The sequence below is a fragment of the Lissotriton vulgaris genome, chromosome 1_1, assembly GCF_964263255.1.
Source record: "Lissotriton vulgaris chromosome 1_1, aLisVul1.2, whole genome shotgun sequence".
Lineage (NCBI taxonomy): Eukaryota > Metazoa > Chordata > Amphibia > Caudata > Salamandridae > Lissotriton > Lissotriton vulgaris.
This window is the reverse complement of record NC_141685.1, coordinates 214869683-214892614: the sequence shown is the minus strand read 5'-3', so window position 1 is coordinate 214892614 and position 22932 is coordinate 214869683. Positions and strand designations below refer to the sequence as shown.

The window sequence follows — 22932 nt, the reverse complement described above, 5'->3', positions numbered from 1 at the left end:
TAACAGTAATTTTACGATTGTGGAGGCTCCGCAAATACAAAAGATAGGACATCCCTATCTTTTTAAGTGTGAATTCTCAGCTAAGAGTGCTGTGCTTCCGCAGTCATAAAATTACTATCAGTAAAATTAAAGTCATAATTTGTGAGTACCATTTTTTTTAAAAATTACACACAATTGTAAGTTTGCTTTTGTGAATCGGGTCCCCACTGTCAACAGAGTAGTAATATTAGCGTCTATTAAAGTTATGCTTTATAATAATATTGGGGAGAGGAGGTGACCGACCAGAGAACTGGGTTTGAGTCTCGGCAATGCACATCCTGTGATTCTGGGCATATCACTTAACCTCCCCGCACCTAACAAAAATGAATGTGTGTCCACATGTAACATAACTGATGCTATGTAAAGCGCTCAAATACCCGACTTGGGTCAAATTTGCGCTGTATAAAACTCTGCAAAAAAATAAAAAAATGTTACTCAATATATTAATACTTATTCTGCTTTATTGAAATTGCATCTGCTTTCTTGTTTTTTATTTCATTTTTATAACTTCATAAAATACATTTGTTAATGTGCTGTACATGGATACAAACAAGACAACACTGTGAAAATAACAAACTATTAATTGAAGCATCATAATGATGGGGTAGGAAGGAGAGGCACAGTCAGCTGATCATCTTTTAGAAGATAGTAAAATGAGGTACATTTTTTAGCTGAGGGATCAGAAAGAGATGGGATGGTCAAGAGATTAGGAGACAAGTCACAAATGCACTAAAGAAAGGGAAGGGAAAGGCATCCAGCAACCATTTGAAAACAGCACAAACTGAATGCAGCATGCATTATAAAGGAAAAATTTGAATTGGATAAAAAAAATAAAGGACGTCTTTCTGTTTCATTAGTTGTTTATGGTAGAAATTAAAATATATCTTTATGTGTGACTCCTTAGATGCATCTTCCTCTTATAATTGAAAAGCATCACCAGGCACATCCTTGTAGTACAACGGAGGTGGTACAGCGGTGGGTGCTGACGTCACACCCTGTGCAGCTGATGCAGTCGACAGTCCATATGGCATTGGCATTCCTTGCATCAAGGGCATCCCTTGCCCTATTGTCACACCTTGGGCCAGTGGTAATCCTGTGAATTGCATTGGAAGGACCCTTGGGTCTTGAGTGCCGGCATTTTGAACCACAAACAAAGGCTAGAAAAGAAAGGTATATTAATAAAAAAACAATCACTGATTTGAAACAAAACCAACACTGCTGTATGCAGAATGTAAAGACAGACAGCATTAACCCCAAAGTGCCTATCAAAATCATAATGAAAATTAAGCCCATGAGTCCATGATAGAATAGCATTATTTATGACTGATAATTTCATCCACCATACTATTGAATGCCTCAAAATGTCAAAACCTCTTTAGCAATGTAGATTCTTCATGCTCAAACAATAATAAGGTGAACACATAGCAACCAAATAAACAGATCATCTACACCAAGCCCAATGAGCATCTCTTTGGTCAACAAGAGAACACACATTATCTACCTGCACCATAGAGCAGAGAGGAGATAAATGGACATCAACAACTGGCTTACCTGGACCACACTTGGGGAGGAAGAATGACACACAGATTTGCATCCAAAAGAAGAGACAGCAACAGAAACAGAGAACTCCAGGATTGAGAGCAGCAGAAAAACTACCACAAGACTGTCCTGGTAAGCCTACAAAAGGCAATGTAGAGCAAAGAAAGCGTTAGCAAAGTGATATGATTTAACAGTTTATCGTGAATATCTGCGCTTATTCAGAGGAGAAAAATGTAGTTCTTATTTTTATTTCCAATTCCTCATTCTTTTAATCGTGTCTGTGCCCCATTTGTGATGGGTTCTCATAAGGTTGTATATCTCCCAGCTTTCCAAAGATTGCCTGCCCTACCTTCTTCAGGAGTAGAGACTTTGGGGAATATTTACAAGGGGTTATCGCCACCAGAGCGTCACTTGTTTTGATGTTCTGGTGGTGATAACCCCTTTGCCTTATTTATAAGGTGGCATTAACCACTCAAAGTGGCTTAACGCCGCCTTGTAAATAATGCCCCTATTCACGCAGAACTTAGCGTGATGGGGTGGGCAATGAGTGTTGCAGTGGGAATTCTGCCGTAACAGTCAAACATCAGAACAGGGAAGACCTAGTCTTAAACTTGCACAATGAGGAGAAATGATTTATTTATCCTTGTTTTTGCTGTTGTTATTGTTGCTGTTTGCATTGCACAGCACACATAGAAAGAGCAAATTGCCATTAGGGATTGTTTATGCGCAGGAAGGTGTCCGTTCCTACACATAAACAATCATTAGATAATGATGAGTTGAAACTTCTATATGTGCTGCATTATGCATCACACATAGAAGTAACAAATCACCATTAGTGTAAACATGGACAATGATTCCGTGGCTCCTGGTTCATGGGCCTGTTTTTCCTGCACAAAAACAATCCTGCTAACATGCAGACATCCTTGCACCATGGTGCAAGGATTCCTGCATTGGCACTAGGCACCAAATTGTGTGCCAGCACTGACTGAAAGCACAGGAATGCACCATATTTTGCAAATACGGTGCATTCCTGCCCGTTCGATTTGTCATAGGGCAGTGCAGCAAAAAGACTAGCGACACTGCCCTAGGCCAAATCATTTTAAATGAGGTCTTTACCTCCCATGTGCATTTGATGAAGGTAACTCATTTTCAGGTATGATTTTACCAAAACTTAAAAAAAATACATAGAGTGGGGCTTTGGCTCCCTCTGCCCAGAGGATTAATAGTCTCACCTATTGCCATTCTAGTGTATCCTTCCACCTCTCACGGAGTGCCTGCTTTGCAGTGCATGGGTGGCTATTTAACATCTGAAAGTACTATGCATAATCACACTGTCAGTTCTTTAAATCATAGAAACATTATATGAAGAAAGTAATATTTTGTTTTACTACCTCAGGCTTAATGAAGTGCCATGAGTGACCCCTGTATCAGCAGTCCCATATCCTGAGTCGGTGAATGCCCAAGCGGTCGACTTCGAATCTAGGGTACTGGGTTCGAGTCTCGGCTATGACGCTGAAAATCTTGTGATTCTGGGCAAATTACTTAATCTTCCCATGCCTGACAAAAATGAATGTGTCCTCATGCGATGAAACTTAGCGTAAAGCCATGGGTATCCGCAGTTTTTTTTTCCAGGGGGGGCACAATGTTAATGTCATCACCATCCTCCGACATGATATGTGCCTGGTGGAGCACAAGAAACACTGGGGCGCAGAACCGGGATAGACTCAATTAAATGCCAGGAATCCAGGACATGTGACTTACCCTGCCACAGGTCAAAGTACACCGCCTGTAGGGAAAACGCTAAACATTCTGACAAGCTGCTTTATCTCTGTCTGCTAGGTGTGCAGACTTCCGGGTCCTCGATCCAACACCAATCAAGGTTGTCTTCAGCACGATTCGATTTTTCTCAGAATACTTTAAAACAGCCTATGATTAAAGCACCAGATTAAATATTCTGAATGCACAGAGTATGTTAGAGATTATTTGTAGCACACATATTTACCAATATTGGCTTCTTGGTGCTAGAATTCATGATAACTTTTATCCAAAGTTAAAGCACAACGTCAAAGTTAGTAATAAATAATGCAGCAATCACACACGCTAGTGATTCGCCGATGGGTGCTCCCTTTACTAGAATTCCCCGGGCATTGCTAAATTTTACACACATTCAATTAATTTATACAAAATAAAATGTATAGGTCCAAATGTTAGCTATATTTTTTAAAAGAAACTTAGAGTCCCTCTACGTGTAGTCAATGTCAAACTGACAACGTGCGCAAGTTTAGGGATACAATAATGGCTAGCTCGTTTATGCGGAAGCCCGCCACCGTAAATGTGTGGCACATGCGGCGCCCGCAGCGGCGGCACATCACAGATCCAGGGATGCTGAGTCTTACACAGTGGTTGAAGTGGGCGGGAATGACCCAAGGATTGGATCTGTGGGTGGAACCAAGGGTGCAGATATCCTAATTTTTAGTATTTGTTTGGCATTTCACTGCCAAGTTTAATCAACCAATGGATACACATGATTATTTTAGGTTATAATGAGTTATTGACATTAAAATATATTCACAAAGTGGGATATGCTTCTAATCACAAAATGTACCAAATGCGATAAAATGTGGAAACACAAGCCTTTTGTCTCCAAGCCATGGAGTTTCTGTCATCAGCACTTCTCCCTTTTTCCACAACAGCAGTTCAAACATGAATGGCAAAATAACCTAGTTTGCAAATGTTTTCTCTAAAATTATGGCTCTGCCATATTTGCCTTATAATGCAAGATCTGCTGCATCATCTGACCATTTAAACTAATAAATTGTTTGTAGCTCAAACATATCAAAAGTTAATATAAAATGTGACTTGGGTTGCTGCAGAGTGGATGGCCTATTGCAAAGGTTGACTGGTCACCTTTCTCACTGCTGCATTTGTATGTTACACTGGTACTAATAAGGCAAAATCTTTCCAGAGGCTATGTACACACGTCAAAATAATAAAATATCTGAAAATATACTGCATTACGCTGCAGCCTATTTTTTTAATGCATAATTAGTCAACACTACGGCATAATGTTGTCATCATTTGCTGCTTAATTAATTCCAGTGGCCCCACAGCAGGCAGCACATGTTAAAAGTGCTTGTGAATGAAGCAGGGAGACTGTGAAGTTTGCAAACTTAGTTTGGTGTGCTTGCAAATCCTGCAGTGCCAATCCCTGGTGAGTTGCCTCTACTACTGCTGAAACAAGGCCAATGGAGGTACCTATGGGTGAGGCAGACTGGCCTCGAGGGCAGGGCCAGCCATAGCACTGGTGGTGTCCTGTGCATTAATGTTTGTTAGTGCCCCCCAATAATCACCTCTGCCATGGATTCCCTCACTACCACCCTTTAACTGTGCCCCCAAGTCTCCATAACCACTCTCTCTCAGATGCATTTAAATTGATTTACAGCGCCACTCATACCAATCAATATGTGTGCAAATCACTGTATAATTTTTTTCCATAAGACTAAGGACTACAAGGTGTAGGAGTCACATGACAACCATATTAGTAGCCCGTATAGTTTGGTCTGGAGAAACACAATACCCGGAATTTAAAACGTAATACCATAGTTGGGGGTTCTCCTTAATAATCAGAATTGATTTCTGTCCAAAAGAACACTTTTTGGGACATTAGGATAATCAAAAACTGTGGGGGGGGGGGGGTGGCATAACGCTCTAATTTATACCTTGCAGTTTGTATGCAGCTCTTAGATGACAGTTAATAGCTAACTGTTCTAATTTAGGATTTTAACTTATAAACTGCAAGTAACTGCAAGTAACAAAAGGATCTCTCTGACAAAAGCAGTAGCCCACTGCCCTATTTACATTATGTGCACTTTGTTATCTGCATGGCGCATGTTCTTTGCAGCTGATACATTAACCTTCTGAGCTACCTTTCCATGAGTCAAAACTTCCACTGGACAAAATTCTGATCTCTCTCTAGGAAGAACATTAATCACCAGAGTCATCAAGACATTTTTATTGTTGCAGAAAGTTGCTGGAGGCCAGGAAGGAGGCAGCAAGCATTTTTAAAACCATATTATACTTGCAAACATGATGCCTCCACCTAAAGTCAGCACCCGGTGCGGCCACCACACTTGTTGCACCGCCCTAGCGCTGGCCCTTCTCAAGGGTCCTGTGACCTCGGTGACTGTTGTTCTAAGGTGTACTGCTTCATAGGCACACAGACTGGAGGTGAACTTCAATATGGACAGTGGTGGACAAGCTTTGAAGATTAACCTACACTTGTCATGCTAGGGTCCACCTGCTGGTGCAAAGACACCAGGACTTCTAAGGTCTTGCAGAGCCTTCTAAGGTCTGGTATGTGATTACTCTCTCGCAGGAGATGATCTGCTGGACTGGTTATTAAGTCTGAACCTGGTTCCCAGTTCCAAATTCAGCAGCTCTGACCATAGTGCCACATCCTCTCCCCCACTGAACACCGTACTGCCTCACTGAGAAAAACTCCCACTGTCTTCAACTACAACCCAATTGTTGACCGCTATAAACACCTGGATGCGGCTCAATTTAAATTGTGCACTAGACAAGAGCAATAGGCGGCCTGCAAAAAAAAGTAACAACATCCTGGAAAAAGCAAACACTTATAGGGAATGCAAAATTTAGCAAACCATGGGAAATGTAAGCAGGAACAATATGGTTACCCTAATGCTTTTACACTCACTATTCAGAAATCAGTGAGTGCTTTTGCCTGAAAAGTTAAGGGCACGACTATAGGGCCCTGAATGGACCCATTTCAATGGCCATTTCTTATATACTTACAAAATGTAAGCAGTATGGTAAAAAGACCACATCCCTGGATGCAGAGCCGCAGCACACATTTTGTTTTCCAATCCACACATTGCAGTACCTCCAGGTTTGGTGCACTAGTTCCAAGTCCAGGGAAAACAAAGACAAGAAAACAAAAATAGTGCTTCACTGGCAAACTCTGTAAAAGTGGCGCTAATGTGTTCCAGTGTGAATAAAATCAGTTTGCCCAGTTTGCTACCACTCTGTCTTACTTTATTTAGTTATTTATCTATTTTTCATATTTTAGCCTTTTATTCTCAACGCTGCACTTTAGAATTAAAATTTCAGAAAAATACGACATTTCCAGCAAAAGCGTCTTTCTTTTTTGGATCCCTTTCACAGGGAAGCAAAGAAAAGAAAGGAGAGGAAAGAGAGTGAGAACCCCGTCTTGAAGCCACAGTTTTCATGGGTGCCGCAAGGGGGGCAAGGAGGGTCGCTCCAGGGGGGGGGCTTACCCCCTCCTTGCCCCCCCTGTGGACAGCCCATGCGTAAAGCGCTCTGATACCCGATTTAGGTCAAGTTTTCCAATATAAAACTATACAAAACTCTCTGAACTTGCTGAGCTGTAACAATGAAGTCAGTCAGCCCGCACAAGAACCATCCAGAGTGAGGAGGTATGAGAGGCGAGCAGGGCCAATCCCAAGAGAAGGCGAAGGGGAAACTCGTGGTGCCCCAGGTGCACTGGAAGTCAAAGACAGATGAAAAAGGTAGGCTAACATGTACCCCTGCCCAGGGTCGAATTGTGAAAGAAAATAGGTCCAGGCACCAAAATAAAAGTGCCCCCCACTAGTGAATTAACTAGCTAAGAGAGTGGCCAATGCTTGTGAACCAGGACAGTTTTGAACTTCTAAATCCACATTGTGTAAGTGTTTCCCAAGGTATGGAAGATTGCATGGATTTGAACTTGCTGCAGGCAATGTTTGTTTTAATATCAGGTAAATCAGAACTAAAAACCAGCCGAGCAGACCAGAGGATAGGCCAACATCCAGTCAAAAAAGTGACCCACACACTGTCTTGACTTGGGTCTATTGTTAGCCAAACGACTGATCACTTGCAGATGGAAATCACCCCACACTCCTCACCTCGCATCCTGGAAGCAGTCGTTCACTATTGGGCACAGCCTGAGAGCGTTGCTTTGCACAGGGAGGAAAGCCTAGGACTTCGCAGACACCCTATACCCACCAGCAACTGGAATGCTGTAGTGGCTGACTTACACACTCATATACCTGATGTTTTCACATCACCAGATAACCATCTCACCTGAGGTGGAGAGATGGGGTGAATGTGGAGTACCAGTCCCATTAATGCAAACTCCCCCCTCCCCCACCCCCGACATGCCAGATTCAGATGCTGTGCGCCCCCAACTATCATCACCGAAACTGGAAGGGGTCACAGCGACGGATGCATGAACTTCATTCAGCATCAAGTTGCACTGCACCTGTTTGTGTGGGGTGGGATGTGATGTTTGGGCTTGATTGTTTATATCTGATATTCAAAACTGTTTCCAGTGCACACCTCCCTCAATTTCTTGACAGCAACTCTCATTTGTATTGATGCATCTGCCTCAGTAGACTGTATAAATGCCTTCTGCCTGTACTTTTAAGTGAACTGTACATTAATGTGCTTTATGCTGGTGGCCTGAACAATACACTACTGCCAACACAGTTTGTCCTGATATTGCTAAAATCACAATCCCAGAATATACACATCAAAAAGGCAACACAAATATGTAAACAAAAAAAACTAAAGCATAAAGTTCACCTCTAATGAAGTATCTTAAAGCTATTGACAATGAACTCAAATGAGTCTGTCAAAGGTGCAGTAGGTTCAGTGGCACCAGCCCCAAGGGATATGAGCAATCCACATCAACATACCTATGACTGTCTTTTACTTTTCATAGGTTGCCCATGGCACACTTGCTAAGCCTCTGCAGGTAAAAGATGTTTAGTGTTACTCAGCTCAAAGGCTCAAAGACAAAAGTGAGGTTGAGGAGTAACTAGCAGGGGAGACCGAAAGGTAGGGCAGAGTTAATGGTGCTGCTGAAATAGATCAATAATGAACTAGAGAGAGGTTTGGCCCTTAATCAGAAGGACCAGGCCAATAATATAACATTGAGTGTCGCGTATGATTGTATTCAGTGTTGAGTGACTAAGTATCAGTACTGGCATGTGTGTTGTTGTGAGCAGAAATACATCAAGGCAGGTACACCGCTCCCTTGTGGCCTGCACAAGACTTATCCACAAGTCCTAAAGCTGCATTGCAACTACTGGACCGAGTAACTGCAAAAGTGATCCCGCCCCAGCCCAACATGGTGCACACCAAAGCAGCAGCATCACCCTGTACTGTCACTGGCATCTCACATAGGATGCCCTCTGAATATTGTATATGTGTACACAATCTGTTGTACATTAAGTCACTGTCTATATTTCATTCTTTGATAGCTGCTGTATGCAATTTAAATCAATCTCTTTGTTCGTTTGAAGTCCACATACGATTTGTCAGTAGTCTAACAGGTTATATTTATTGGATGAGATTTCAGCCGCTACGTGTAATTCATTTCTATACAATACTATTTATAATGCACCCTGTCACACCCTGGTTAAACAAGTAACAAAAAAACAACATTCTCTTAAGTAATGTCTTGATTTTTACACAAGTATTAACATTGGTGTGTGTTGTTGTGTATGGTTAACAGTTACTTGTTACTTGTACTAGTTACCTGTTAAATTGAAACGTCCGAAAAATCTAGGTGATGAATATTGTGGCATAATAATCCACTAATAGATTGCATTACTCTGTTAGATATATAGCAGACAACAAAGTTTATTTTTCTGTTCAATACATTCTTGATTTGGATGAGGAGGTGTGTGCACCCTTCAATTTAACAAACTTGGCATCTCCAATCAATAGCCCTTATCAGAGCTAAGGGAATGTTTCTAAAGCGTGGCCTGACAGTCTTTTGTGCATACATTATCTCTTCCTGGTCTCACAGGATAGTTGCCAATCTCACTTACTCTCAAGGTCCTGTATACTTACATATAAAGCATTCATGTAATGCCTGCACTCTTCACTGTCATTGTCACTGTCATAATCACTATCGCAGCCACCATAAGAATCATATTCATACGAAAGATCCACACAGCAGAAAATGATGCTGCTTCCTGCAGAGATGGAGCTGAAGATATTCATCACCAGGCTGCCGACCACCTGAGGAGCAAAAAGATGTAGAGTTGGAAGAGTGTTTGATTGAGTAAATATAGGGTCTGAGAAAGATCTGCAGGTGACATCAAACAAGGTTTGACTTGTGGTGCTGGGGAAGTCATAGCTTGTCTCTTGACACGGAGGAAGAGCTGGCATGGAAAGCCATGTCCACACTCTGAGCCCAGAGTTGGATAGGAGAAGATGTGGTGCTTCAAGATTAGGGGTGGTTGCAATTGGGTGCTTTGGGCTGCGGGTACACTACAGTGTTTTTCAACTCAAGGTGTGATTGAAATGCGTTGCTTTGGACAGGAGGTGGACTATAGTGCACCTCAACTGAAGGTGTGATTGCAATGGGTTGCTTTGGGCTGCAGGTAGACTACAGTGGCCCTCAACTGCAGGTGTGATTGCAATGGGTTGCTTTGGGCTGCAGGTAGACTACAGTGGCCCCCAACTGAAGGTGTGATTGCAATGGGAGGTCTTTGGGCTGCGGGTAGACTACAGTGGCCCTCAACTGAAGGTGTGATTGCAATGGGTTGCTTTGGGCTGCGGGTAGACTACAGTGGCCCTCAACAGGAGGTGTGATTGCAATGGGTTGCTTTGGGCTGCAGGTAGACTACAGTGGCCCTCAACTGAAGGTGTGATTGCAATGGGTTGCTTTGGGCTGCGGGTAGACTACAGTGGCCCTCAACAGGAGGTGTGATTGCAATGCAATGCTTTGGGCTGGGGTAGACTGCAGTCTCCCTCAACTGAAGGTGTGATTGCAATGGGTTGCTTTGGGCTGCAGGTAGACTACAGTGGCCCTCAACTGAAGGTGTGATTGCAATGGGTTGCTTTGGGCTGGGGGGAGAATACAGTCTCTCTCAACTGAAGGTGTGATTGCAATGGGTTGCTTTGGGCTGGGGGGAGACTACAGTCTCTCTCACCTGAAGGTGTGATTGCAATGGGTTGCTTTGGGCTGGGGGGAGACTACAGTCTCCCTCAACTGAAGGTGTGATTGCAATGGGATGCTTTGGGCTGGGGGGGGGACTACAGTCTCCCTCAACTGAAGGTGTGATTGCAATGCCATGCTTTGGGCTGGGGTAGACTACAGTCTCTCTCAACTGAAGGTGTCATTGCAATGCCATGCTTTGGTTTGGGGGTAGACTACAGTCTCCCTCAACTGAAGGTGTAATTGCAATGCCATGCTTTGGGATGGGGGTAGACTACAGTGGCCCTCAACAGGAGGTGTGATTGCAATGGGTTGCTTTGGACTGGGGGGAGACTACAGTCTCCCTCAACTGAAGGTGTGATTGCAATGCCATGCTTTGGGCTGGGGGGAGACTACAGTGTCCCTCAACTGAAGGTGTGATTGCAATGCCATGCTTTGGGCTGGGGGGAGACTACAGTCTCCCTCAACTGAAGGTGTGATTGCAATGCCATGCTTTGGGATGGGGGTAGACTACAGTCTCCCTCAACTGAAGGTGTGATTGCAATCGGTTGCTTTGGGCTGGGGTAGACTACAGTCTCCCTCAACTGAAGGTGTGATTGCAATGGGAGGTCTTTGGGCTGCGGGTAGACTACAGTGGCCCTCAACTGAAGGTGTGATTGCAATGGGTTGCTTTGGGCTGCGGGTAGACTACAGTGGCCCTCAACAGGAGGTGTGATTGCAATGGGTTGCTTTGGGCTGCAGGTAGACTACAGTGGCCCTCAACTGAAGGTGTGATTGCAATGGGTTGCTTTGGGCTGCGGGTAGACTACAGTGGCCCTCAACAGGAGGTGTGATTGCAATGCAATGCTTTGGGCTGGGGTAGACTACAGTCTCCCTCAACTGAAGGTGTGATTGCAATGGGTTGCTTTGGGATGCAGGTAGACTACAGTGGCCCTCAACTGAAGGTGTGATTGCAATGGGTTGCTTTGGGCTGGGGGGAGACTACAGTCTCTCTCATCTGAAGGTGTGATTGCAATGGGTTGCTTTGGGCTGGGGGGAGACTACAGTCTCCCTCAACAGAAGGTGTGATTGCAATGGGATGCTTTGGGCTGGGGGGGACTACAGTCTCCCTCAACTGAAGGTGTGATTGCAATGCCATGCTTTGGGCTGGGGTAGACTACAGTCTCCCTCAACTGAAGGTGTCATTGCAATGCCATGCTTTGGTTTGGGGGTAGACTACAGTCTCCCTCAACTGAAGGTGTAATTGCAATGCCATGCTTTGGGATGGGGGTAGACTACAGTGGCCCTCAACAGGAGGTGTGATTGCAATGGGTTGCTTTGGACTGGGGGGAGACTACAGTCTCCCTCAACTGAAGGTGTGATTGCAATGCCATGCTTTGGGCTGGGGGGAGACTACAGTGTCCCTCAACTGAAGGTGTGATTGCAATGCCATGCTTTGGGCTGGGGGGAGACTACAGTCTCCCTCAACTGAAGGTGTGATTGCAATGCCATGCTTTGGGATGGGGGTAGACTACAGTCTCCCTCAACTGAAGGTGTGATTGCAATGGGTTGCTTTGGGCTGGGGTAGACTACAGTCTCCCTCAACTGAAGGTGTGATTGCAATGGGTTGCTTTGGGCTGGGGGGAGACTACAGTCTCCCTCAACTGAAGGTGTGATTGCAATGCCATGCTTTGGGCTCGGGGGAGACTACAGTCTCCCTCAACTGAAGGTGTGATTGCAATGCCATGCTTTGGGCTGGGGATAGACTACAGTCTCCCTCAACTGAAGGTGTGATTGCAATGCCATGCTTTGGGCTGAGGGTAGACTACAGTCTCCCTCAACTGGACGTGTGATTGCAACGGGGTTCTTTTGCTTGAGAAAGGTTACAGTGTCCCTCAACTGAAGGTGTGATTGCAATGGGTTGCTTTGGACTGGGGGTAGACAACAGTGTCCCTCAACTGAAGGTGTGATTGCAATGCCGTACTTTGGGCTGGGGGGGGGGGGGACTACAGTCTCCCTCAACTGAAGGTGTGATTGCAATGCCATGCTTTGGGCTGGGGTAGACTACAGTCTCCCTCAACTGAAGGTGTGATTGCAATGCCATGCTTTGGTTTGGGGGTAGACTACAGTCTTCCTCAACTGAAGGTGTGATTGCAATGCCATGCTTTGGGCTGGGGGGGGGGGACTACAGTCTCCCTCAACTGAAGGTGTGATTGCAATGGGTTGCTTTGGACTGGGGGGAGACTACAGTCTCCCTCAACTGAAGGTGTGATTGCAATGCCATGCTTTGGGCTGGGGGTAGACTACAGTCTCCCTCAACTGAAGGTGTGATTGCAATGCCATGCTTTGGTTTGGGGGTAGACTACAGTCTCCCTCAACTGAAGGTGTGATTGCAATGCCATGCTTTGGGCTGGGGGGGGGGGACTACAGTCTCCCTCAACTGAAGGTGTGATTGCAATGGGTTGCTTTGGACTGGGGGGAGACTACAGTCTCCCTCAACTGAAGGTGTGATTGCAATGCCATGCTTTGGGCGGGGGGTAGACTACAGTCTCCCTCAACTGAAGGTGTGATTGCAATGGGTTGCTTTGGGCTGAGGGGAGACTACAGTCTCCCTCAACTGAAGGTGTGATTGCAATGCCATGCTTTGGGCTGGGGGTAGACTACAGTCTCCCTCAACTGAACGTGTGATTGCAATGGGTTGCTTTGGGCTGGGGGTAGACTACAGTCTCCCTCAACTGAAGGTGTGATTGCAATGCCATGCTTTGGGATGGGGGTAGACTACAGTGTCCCTCAACTGAAGGTGTGATTGCAATGCCATGCTTTGGGCTGGGGGTAGACTACAGTCTCCCTCAACTGAAGGTGTGATTGCAATGCCATGCTTTGGGCTGGGGGTAGACTACAGTGTCCCTCAACTGAAGGTGTGATTGCAATGCCATGCTTTGGGCTGGGGGTAGACTACAGTGTCCCTCAACTGAAGGTGTGATTGCAATGCCATGCTTTGGGCTCGGGGGAGACTACAGTCTCCCTCAACTGAAGGTGTGATTGCAATGCCATGCTTTGGGCTCGGGGGAGACTACAGTCTCCCTCAACTGAAGGTGTGATTGTAATGCCATGCTTTGGGCTAGGGGTAGACTACAGTCTCCCTCAACTGAAGGTGTGATTGCAATGCCATGCTTTGGGCTGTGGTAGACTACAGTCTCCCTCAACTGAAGGTGTGATTGCAATGCCATGCTTTGGGCTGGGGGTAGACTACAGTCTCCCTCAACTGAAGGTGTGATTACAATGCCATTCTTTGGGCTCGGGGGAGACTACAGTCTCCCTCAACTGAAGGATGATTGCAATGCCATGCTTTGGGCTGGGGGTAGACTACAGTGGCCCTAAACTGAAGGTGTGATTGCAATGCCATGCTTTGGGCTGGGGGTAGACTACAGTCTCCCTCAACTGAAGGTGTGATTGCAATGCAATGCTTTGGGCTGGGGGTAGACTACAGTCTCCCTCAACTGAAGGTGTGATTGCAATGCCATGCTTTGGGCTGGGGGGGGGGACTACAGTCTCCCTCAACTGAAGGTGTGATTGCAATGGGTTGCTTTGGACTGGGGGGAGACTACAGTCTCCCTCAACTGAAGGTGTGATTGCAATGCCATGCTTTGGGCTGGGGGTAGACTACATTCTCCCTCAACTGAAGGTGTGATTGCAATGGGTTGCTTTGGGCTGGGGGGAGACTACAGTCTCCCTCAACTGAAGGTGTGATTGCAATGCCATGCTTTGAGCTGGGGGAGACTAAAGTCTCCCTCAACTGAAGGTGTGATTGCAATGCCATGCTTTGGGCTGGGGGTAGACTACAGTCTCCCTCAACTGAACGTGTGATTGCAATGGGTTGCTTTGGGCTGGGGGGAGACTACAGTCTCCCTCAACTGAAGGTGTGATTGCAATGCCATGCTTTGGGCTCGGGGGAGACTACAGTCTCCCTCAACTGAAGGTGTGATTGCAATGGGTTGCTTTGGGCTGGGGGGGACTACAGTCTCCCTCAACTAAAGGTGTGATTGCAATCCCATGCTTTGGGCTGGGGGGAGACTACAGTCTCCCTCAACTAAAGGTGTGATTGCAATGGGTTGCTTTGGGCTGGGGGGGGGGGGACTACAGTCTCCCTCAACTGAAGGTGTGATTGCAATGCCATGCTTTGGGCTGGGGGTAGACTACAGTGTCCCTCAACTGAAGGTGTGATTACAATGCCATGCTTTGGGCTCGGGGGAGACTACAGTCTCCCTCAACTGAAGGTGTGATTGCGATGCCATGCTTTGGGCTGGGGGGAGACTACAGTCTCCCTCAACTGAAGGTGTGATTGCAATGCCATGCTTTGGGCTGGGGTAGACTACAGTGTCCCTCAACTGAAGGTGTGATTGCAATGCCATGCTTTGGGCTCGGGGTAGACTACAGTCTCCCTCAACTGAAGGTGTGATTGCAATGCCATGCTTTCGGCTGGGGGTAGACTACAGTCTCCCTCAACTGAAGGTGTGATTGCAATGCCATGCTTTGGGCTGGGGGTAGACTACAGTGTCCCTCAACTGAAGGTGTGATTGCAATGCCATGCTTTGGGCTGGGGGGGGGGGGACTACAGTGTCCCTCAACTGAAGGTGTGATTGCAATGGGTTGCTTTGGGCTTCAGGTAGACTACAGTGTCCCTCAACTGAAGGTGTGATTGCAATGGGTTGCTTTGGGCTGGGGGTAGACTACAGTCTCCCTCAACTGAAGGTGTGATTGCAATGCAATGCTTTGGGCTGGGGGTAGACTACAGTCTCCCTCAACTGAAGGTGTGATTGCAATGCCATGCTTTGGGCTGGGGGGGGGGACTACAGTCTCCCTCAACTGAAGGTGTGATTGCAATGGGTTGCTTTGGACTGGGGGGAGACTACAGTCTCCCTCAACTGAAGGTGTGATTGCAATGCCATGCTTTGGGCTGGGGGTAGACTACAGTCTCCCTCAACTGAAGGTGTGATTGCAATGGGTTGCTTTGGGCTGGGGGAGACTACAGTCTCCCTCAACTGAAGGTGTGATTGCAATGCCATGCTTTGAGCTGGGGGAGACTAAAGTCTCCCTCAACTGAAGGTGTGATTGCAATGCCATGCTTTGGGCTGGGGGTAGACTACAGTCTCCCTCAACTGAACGTGTGATTGCAATGGGTTGCTTTGGGCTGGGGGGAGACTACAGTCTCCCTCAACTGAAGGTGTGATTGCAATGCCATGCTTTGGGCTCGGGGGAGACTACAGTCTCCCTCAACTGAAGGTGTGATTGCAATGGGTTGCTTTGGGCTGGGGGGGGACTACAGTCTCCCTCAACTAAAGGTGTGATTGCAATCCCATGCTTTGGGCTGGGGGGAGACTACAGTCTCCCTCAACTAAAGGTGTGATTGCAATGGGTTGCTTTGGGCTGGGGGGGGGGGACTACAGTCTCCCTCAACTGAAGGTGTGATTGCAATGCCATGCTTTGGGCTGGGGGTAGACTACAGTGTCCCTCAACTGAAGGTGTGATTACAATGCCATGCTTTGGGCTCGGGGGAGACTACAGTCTCCCTCAACTGAAGGTGTGATTGCAATGCCATGCTTTGGGCTGGGGGAGACTACAGTCTCCCTCAACTGAAGGTGTGATTGCAATGCCATGCTTTGGGCTGGGGGTAGACTACAGTGTCCCTCAACTGAAGGTGTGATTGCAATGCCATGCTTTGGGCTCGGGGTAGACTACAGTCTCCCTCAACTGAAGGTGTGATTGCAATGCCATGCTTTCGGCTGGGGGTAGACTACAGTCTCCCTCAACTGAAGGTGTGATTGCAATGCCATGCTTTGGGCTGGGGGTAGACTACAGTGTCCCTCAACTGAAGGTGTGATTGCAATGCCATGCTTTGGGCTGGGGGTAGACTACAGTGTCCCTCAACTGAAGGTGTGATTACAATGCCATGCTTTGGGCTCGGGGGAAACTACAGTCTCCCTCAACTGAAGGTGTGATTGCAATGCCATGCTTTGGGCTCGGGGGAGACTACAGTCTCCCTCAACTGAAGGTGTGATTGTAATGCCATGCTTTGGGCTGGGGGTAGACTACAGTCTCCCTCAACTGAAGGTGTGATTGCAATGCCATGCTTTGGGCTGGGGGTAGACTACAGTCTCCCTCCACTGAACGTGTGATTGCAATGCCATGCTTTGGGCTGGGGGGTGGGGGGGGGACTACAGTGTCCCTCAACTGAAGGTGTGATTGCAATGCAATGCTTTGGGCTGGGGGGGGGGACTACAGTCTCCCTCAACTGAAGGTGTGATTGCAATGGGTTGCTTTGGGCTGCAGGTAGACTACAGTGTCCCTCAACTGAAGGTGTGATTGCAATGGGTTGCTTTGGGCTGTAGGTAGACTACAGTCTCCCTCAACTGAAGGTGTGATTGCAATGGGTTGCTTTGGACTGGGGGGAGACTACAGTCTCCCTCAACTGAAGGTGTGATTGCAATGCCATGCTTTGGGCTGAGGGGAGACTACAGTCTCCCTCAACTGAAGGTGTGATTGCAATGCCATGCTTTGGGCTGGGGGTAGACTACAGTCTCCCTCAACTGAAGGTGTGATTGCAATGCCATGCTTTGGGCTGGGGTAGACTACAGTGTCCCTCAACTGAAGGTGTGATTGCAATGCCATGCTTTGGGCTGGGGGGGGGGGGACTACAGTCTCCCTCAACTGAAGGTGTGATTGTAATGCCATTCTTTGGGCTGGGGTAGACTACAGTCTCCCTCAACTGAAGGTGTGATTGCAATGCCATGCTTTGGGATGGGGGTAGACTACAGTGGCCCTCAACTGAAGGTGTGATTGCAACGGGGTTCTTCTGCTTGAGAAAGGTTACAGTGTCCCTCAACTGAAGGTGTGATTGCAATGGGTGGCTTTGGGCTGGGGTAGACTACAGTCTCCCTCAACTGAAGGTGTGATTGCAATGCCATGCTTTGGGCTCGGGGGAGACTACAGTCTCCCTCAACTGAAGGTGTGATTGCAATGCCATGCTTTGGGCTGGGGGGAGACTACAGTGTCCCTCAACTGAAGGTGTGATTGCAATGCCATGCTTTGGGCTGAGGGGAGACTACAGTCTCCCTCAACTGAAGGTGTGATTGCAATGCCATGCTTTGGGCTGGGGGTAGACTACAGTGTCCCTCAACTGAAGGTGTGATTGCAATGCCATGCTTTGGGCTGGGGGGAGACTACAGTGTCCCTCAACTGAAGGTGTGATTGCAATGCCATGGTTTGGGCTCGGGGGAGACTACAGTCTCCCTCAACTGAAGGTGTGATTGCAATGCCATGCTTTGGGCTGGGGGGAGACTACAGTGTCCCTCAACTGAAGGTGTAATTGCAATGCCATGCTTTGGGCTGAGGGGAGACTACAGTCTCCCTCAACTGAAGGTGTGATTGCAATGCCATGCTTTGGGCTGGGGGTAGACTACAGTGGCCCTCAACTGAAGGTGTGATTGCAATGGGTTGCTTTGGGCTGCAGGTAGACTACAGTGTCCCTCAACTGAAGGTGTGATTGCAATGGGTTGCTTTGGGCTGGGGGTAGACTACAGTCTCCCTCAACTGAAGGTGTGATTGCAATGCAATGCTTTGGGCTGGGGGTATACTACAGTTTCCCTCAACTGAAGGTATGATTGCAATGCCATGCTTTGGGCTGGGGGTAGACTACAGTCTCCCTCAACTGAAGGTGTGATTGCAATGGGTTGCTTTGGACTGGGGGGAGACTACAGTCTCCCTCAACTGAAGGTGTGATTGCAATGCCATGCTTTGGGCTGGGGGTAGACTACAGTCTCCCTCAACTGAAGGTGTGATTGCAATGCCATGCTTTGGGCTGGGGGGGGGGACTACAGTCTCCCTCAACTGAAGGTGTGATTGCAATGGGTTGCTTTGGACTGGGGGGAGACTACAGTCTCCCTCAACTGAAGGTGTGATTGCAATGCCATGCTTTGGGCTGGGGGTAGACTACAGTCTCCCTCAACTGAAGGTGTGATTGCAATGGGTTGCTTTGGGCTGGGGGGAGACTACAGTCTCCCTCAACTGAAGGTGTGATTGCAATGCCATGCTTTGAGCTGGGGGGAGACTAAAGTCTCCCTCAACTGAAGGTGTGATTGCAATGCCATGCTTTGGGCTGGGGGTAGACTACAGTCTCCCTCAACTGAACGTGTGATTGCAATGGGTTGCTTTGGGCTGGGGGTAGACTACAGTCTCCCTCAACTGAAGGTGTGATTGCAATGCCATGCTTTGGGATGGGGGTAGACTACAGTGTCCCTCAACTGAAGGTGTGATTGCAATGCCATGCTTTGGGCTCTGGGGAGACTACAGTCTCCCTCAACTGAAGGTTTGATTGCAATGCCATGCTTTGGGCTCGGGGGAGACTACAGTCTCCCTCAACTGAAGGTGTGATTGCAATGGGTTGCTTTGGGCTGGGGGGGACTACAGTCTCCCTCAACTGAAGGTGTGATTGCAATCCCATGCTTTGGGCTGGGGGGAGACTACAGTCTCCCTCAACTGAAGGTGTGATTGCAATGGGTTGCTTTGGGCTGGGGGGGGGACTACAGTCTCCCTCAACTGAAGGTGTGATTGCAATGCCATGCTTTGGGCTGGGGGTAGACTACAGTGTCCCTCAACTGAAGGTGTGATTACAATGCCATGCTTTGGGCTCGGGGGAGACTACAGTCTCCCTCAACTGAAGGTGTGATTGCAATGCCATGCTTTGGGCTGGGGGGAGACTACAGTCTCCCTCAACTGAAGGTGTGATTGCAATGCCATGCTTTGGGCTGGGGGTAGACTACAGTGTCCCTCATCTGAAGGCGTGATTGCAATGCCATGCTTTGGGCTCGGGGTAGACTACAGTCTCCCTAAACTGAAGGTGTGATTGCAATGCCATGCTTTGGGCTGGGGGTAGACTACAGTCTCCCTCAACTGAAGGTGTGATTGCAATGCCATGCTTTGGGCTGGGGGTAGACTACAGTGTCCCTCAACTGAAGGTGTGATTGCAATGCCATGCTTTGGGCTGGGGGTAGACTACAGTGTCCCTCAACTGAAGGTGTGATTACAATGCCATGCTTTGGGCTCGGGGGAGACTACAGTCTCCCTCAACTGAAGGTGTGATTGCAATGCCATGCTTTGGGCTCGGGGGAGACTACAGTCTCCCTCAACTGAAGGTGTGATTGTAATAACATGCTTTGGGCTGGGGGTAGACTACAGTCTCCCTCAACTGAAGGTGTGATTGCAATGCCATGCTTTGGGCTGGGGGTAGACTACAGTGGCCCTCAACTGAAGGTGTGATTGCAATGCCATGCTTTGGCTGGGGGTAGACTACAGTCTCCCTCAACTAAACGTGTGATTGCAATGCCATGCTTTGGGCTGGGGGGGGGGGGACTACAGTGTCCCTCAACTGAAGGTGTGATTGCAATGCAATGCTTTGGGCTGGGGGGGGGGACTACAGTCTCCCTCAACTGAAGGTGTGATTGCAATGGGTTGCTTTGGGCTGCAGGTAGACTACAGTGTCCCTCAACTGAAGGTGTGATTGCAATGGGTTGCTTTGGGCTGCAGGTAGACTACAGTCTCCCTCAACTGAAGGTGTGATTGCAATGGGTTGCTTTGGACTGGGGGGAGACTACAGTCTCCCTCAACTGAAGGTGTGATTGCAATGCCATGCTTTAGGCTGGTGGTAGACTACAGTCTCCCTCAACTGAAGGTGTGATTGCAATCCCATGCTTTGGGCTGCGGTAGACTACAGTGTCCCTCAACTGAAGGTGTGATTGCAATGCCATGCTTTGGGCTGGGGGGGGGGGGCTACAGTCTCCCTCAACTGAAGGTGTGATTGCAATGCCATGCTTTGGGCTGGGGTAGACTACAGTCTCCCTCAACTGAAGGTGTCATTGCAATGCCATGCTTTGGTTTGGGGGTAGACTACAGTCTCCCTCAACTGAAGGTGTGATTGCAATGCCATGCTTTGGGATGGGGGTAGACTACAGTGGCCCTCAACTGAAGGTGTGATTGCAATGGGGTGGTTCTTCTGCTTGAGAAAGGTTACAGTGTCCCTCAACTGAAGGTGTGATTGCAATGCCATGCTTTGGGCTGCGGTAGACTACAGTGTCCCTCAACTGAAGGTGTGATTGCAATGACATGCTTTGGGCTGGGGGGGGACTACAGTCTCCCTCAACTGAAGGTGTGATTGCAATGCCATGCTTTGGGCTGGGGTAGACTACAGTCTCCCTCAACTGAAGGTGTGATTGCAATGCCATACTTTGGGCTCGGGGGAGACTACAGTCTCCCTCAACTGAAGGTGTGATTGCAATGCCATGCTTTGGGCTGGGGGGAGGCTACAGTGTCCCTCAACTGAAGGTGTGATTGCAATGCCATGCTTTGGGCTGAGGGGATACTACAGTCTCCCTCAACTGAAGGTGTGATTGCAATGCCATGCTTTGGGCTGAGGGTAGACTACAGTGTCCCTCAACTGAAGGTGTGATTGCAATGCCATGCTTTGGGCTGGGGGGAGACTACAGTGTCCCTCAACTGAAGGTGTGATTGCAATGCCATGCTTTGGGCTGAGGGGAGACTACAGTCTCCCTCAACTGAAGGTGTGATTGCAATGCCATGCTTTGGGCTGGGGGTAGACTACAGTGTCCCTCAACTGAAGGTGTGATTGCAATGCCATGCTTTGGGCTCGGGGGAGACTACAGTCTCCTTCAACTGAAGGTGTGATTGCAATGCCATGCTTTGGGCTGGGGGGAGACTACAGTGTCCCTCAACTGAAGGTGTGATTGCAATGCCATGCTTTGGGCTGAGGGGAGACTACAGTCTCCCTCAACTGAAGGTGTGATTGCAATGCCATGCTTTGGGATGGGGGTAGACTACAGTGTCCCTCAACTGAAGGTGTGATTGCAGTGCCAAGTTTTGGGCTGGGGGTAGACTACAGTGTCCCTCAACTGAAGGTGTGATTGCAATGCCATGCTTTGGGCTCGGGGGAGACTACAGTCTCCCTCAACTGAAGGTGTGATTGCAATGCCATGCTTTGGGCTGGGGGGAGACTACAGTCTCCCTCAACTGAAGGTGTGATTGCAATTCCATGCTTTGGGCTGGGGGTAGACTACAGTGGCCCTCAACTGAAGGTGTGATTGCAATGGGTTGCTTTGGACTGTGGGGAGACTACAGTCTCCCTCAACTGAAGGTGTGATTGCAATGCCATGTTTTGGGCTGGGGGTAGACTACAGTGTCCCTCACCTGAAGGTGTGATTGCAATGGGTTGCTTTGGGCTGCATGTAGACTACAGTGTCCCTCAACTGAAGGTGTGATTGCAATGGGTTGCTTTGGACTGGGGGAGACTACAATCTCCCTCAACTGAAGGTGTGATTGCAATGCCATGCTTTGGGCTGGGGGTAGACTACAGTCTCCCTCAACTGAAGGTGTGATTGCAATGCCATGCTTTGGGCTGGGGGTAGACTACATTGTCCCTCAACTGAAGGTGTGATTGTAATGCCATGCTTTGGGCTGGGGGTAGACTACAGTCTCCCTCAACTGAACGTGTGATTGCAACGGGGTTCTTTTGCTTGAGAAAGGTTACAGTGTCCCTCAACTGAAGGTGTGATTGAAATGGCTTGCTTTGGACTGGGGGTAGACTACAGTGTCCCTGAACTGAAGGTGTGATTGCAATGCCATGCTTTGGGCTGGGGTAGACTACAGTGTCCCTCAACTGAAGGTGTGATTGCAATGCCATGCTTTGGGCTGGGGGGGGGGGGACTACAGTCTCCCTCAACTGAAGGTGTGATTGCAATGCCATGCTTTGGGCTGGGGTAGACTACAGTCTCCCTCAACTGAAGGTGTCATTGCAATGCCATGCTTTGGGCTGGGGGGAGACTACAGTCTCCCTCAACTGAAGGTGTGATTGCAATGGGTTGCTTTGGTTTGGGGGTAGATTACAGTCTCCCTCAACTGAAGGTGTGATTGCAATGCCATGCTTTGGGCTGGGGGGGACTACAGTCTCCCTCAACTGAAGGTGTGATTGCAATGCCATGCTTTGGGCTGGGGGTAGACTACAGTCTCCCTCAACTGAAGGTGTGATTGCAATGGGTTGCTTTGGGCTGGGGGTAGACTACAGTCTCCCTCAACTGAAGGTGTGATTGCAATGGGTTGCTTTGGGCTGGGGGGAGACTACAGTCTCCCTCAACTGAAGGTGTGATTGCAATGCCATGCTTCGGGCTCGGGGGAGACTACAGTCTCCCTCAACTGAAGGTGTGATTGCAATGCCATGCTTTGGGCTGGGGGGAGACTACAGTGTCCCTCAACTGAAGGTGTGATTGCAATGCCATGATTTGGGCTGAGGGGAGACTACAGTCTCCCTCAACTGAAGGTGTGATTGCAATGCCATGCTTTGG

General features: G+C 48.1%; 1 protein-coding gene across 1 annotated transcript in view; it reads right to left on the bottom strand.

The window, feature by feature from the left end:
* Window positions 1-484: 484 nt before the first annotated feature.
* Window positions 485-22932, bottom strand: part of LOC147740916 (membrane-spanning 4-domains subfamily A member 4A-like) — a 119563-nt gene continuing 97115 nt past the window's right edge. Inside the window, exons 5-7 of the mRNA XM_086936021.1 lie at window positions 9454-9624; window positions 1591-1716; window positions 485-1196 (exon numbers count right to left, since the gene is read on the bottom strand). Of these exons, the coding sequence (XP_086792147.1) occupies window positions 957-1196; window positions 1591-1716; window positions 9454-9624 (537 nt within the window). The 3' untranslated portion in view covers window positions 485-956. The remainder of the gene's footprint in view (window positions 1197-1590; window positions 1717-9453; window positions 9625-22932) is intronic.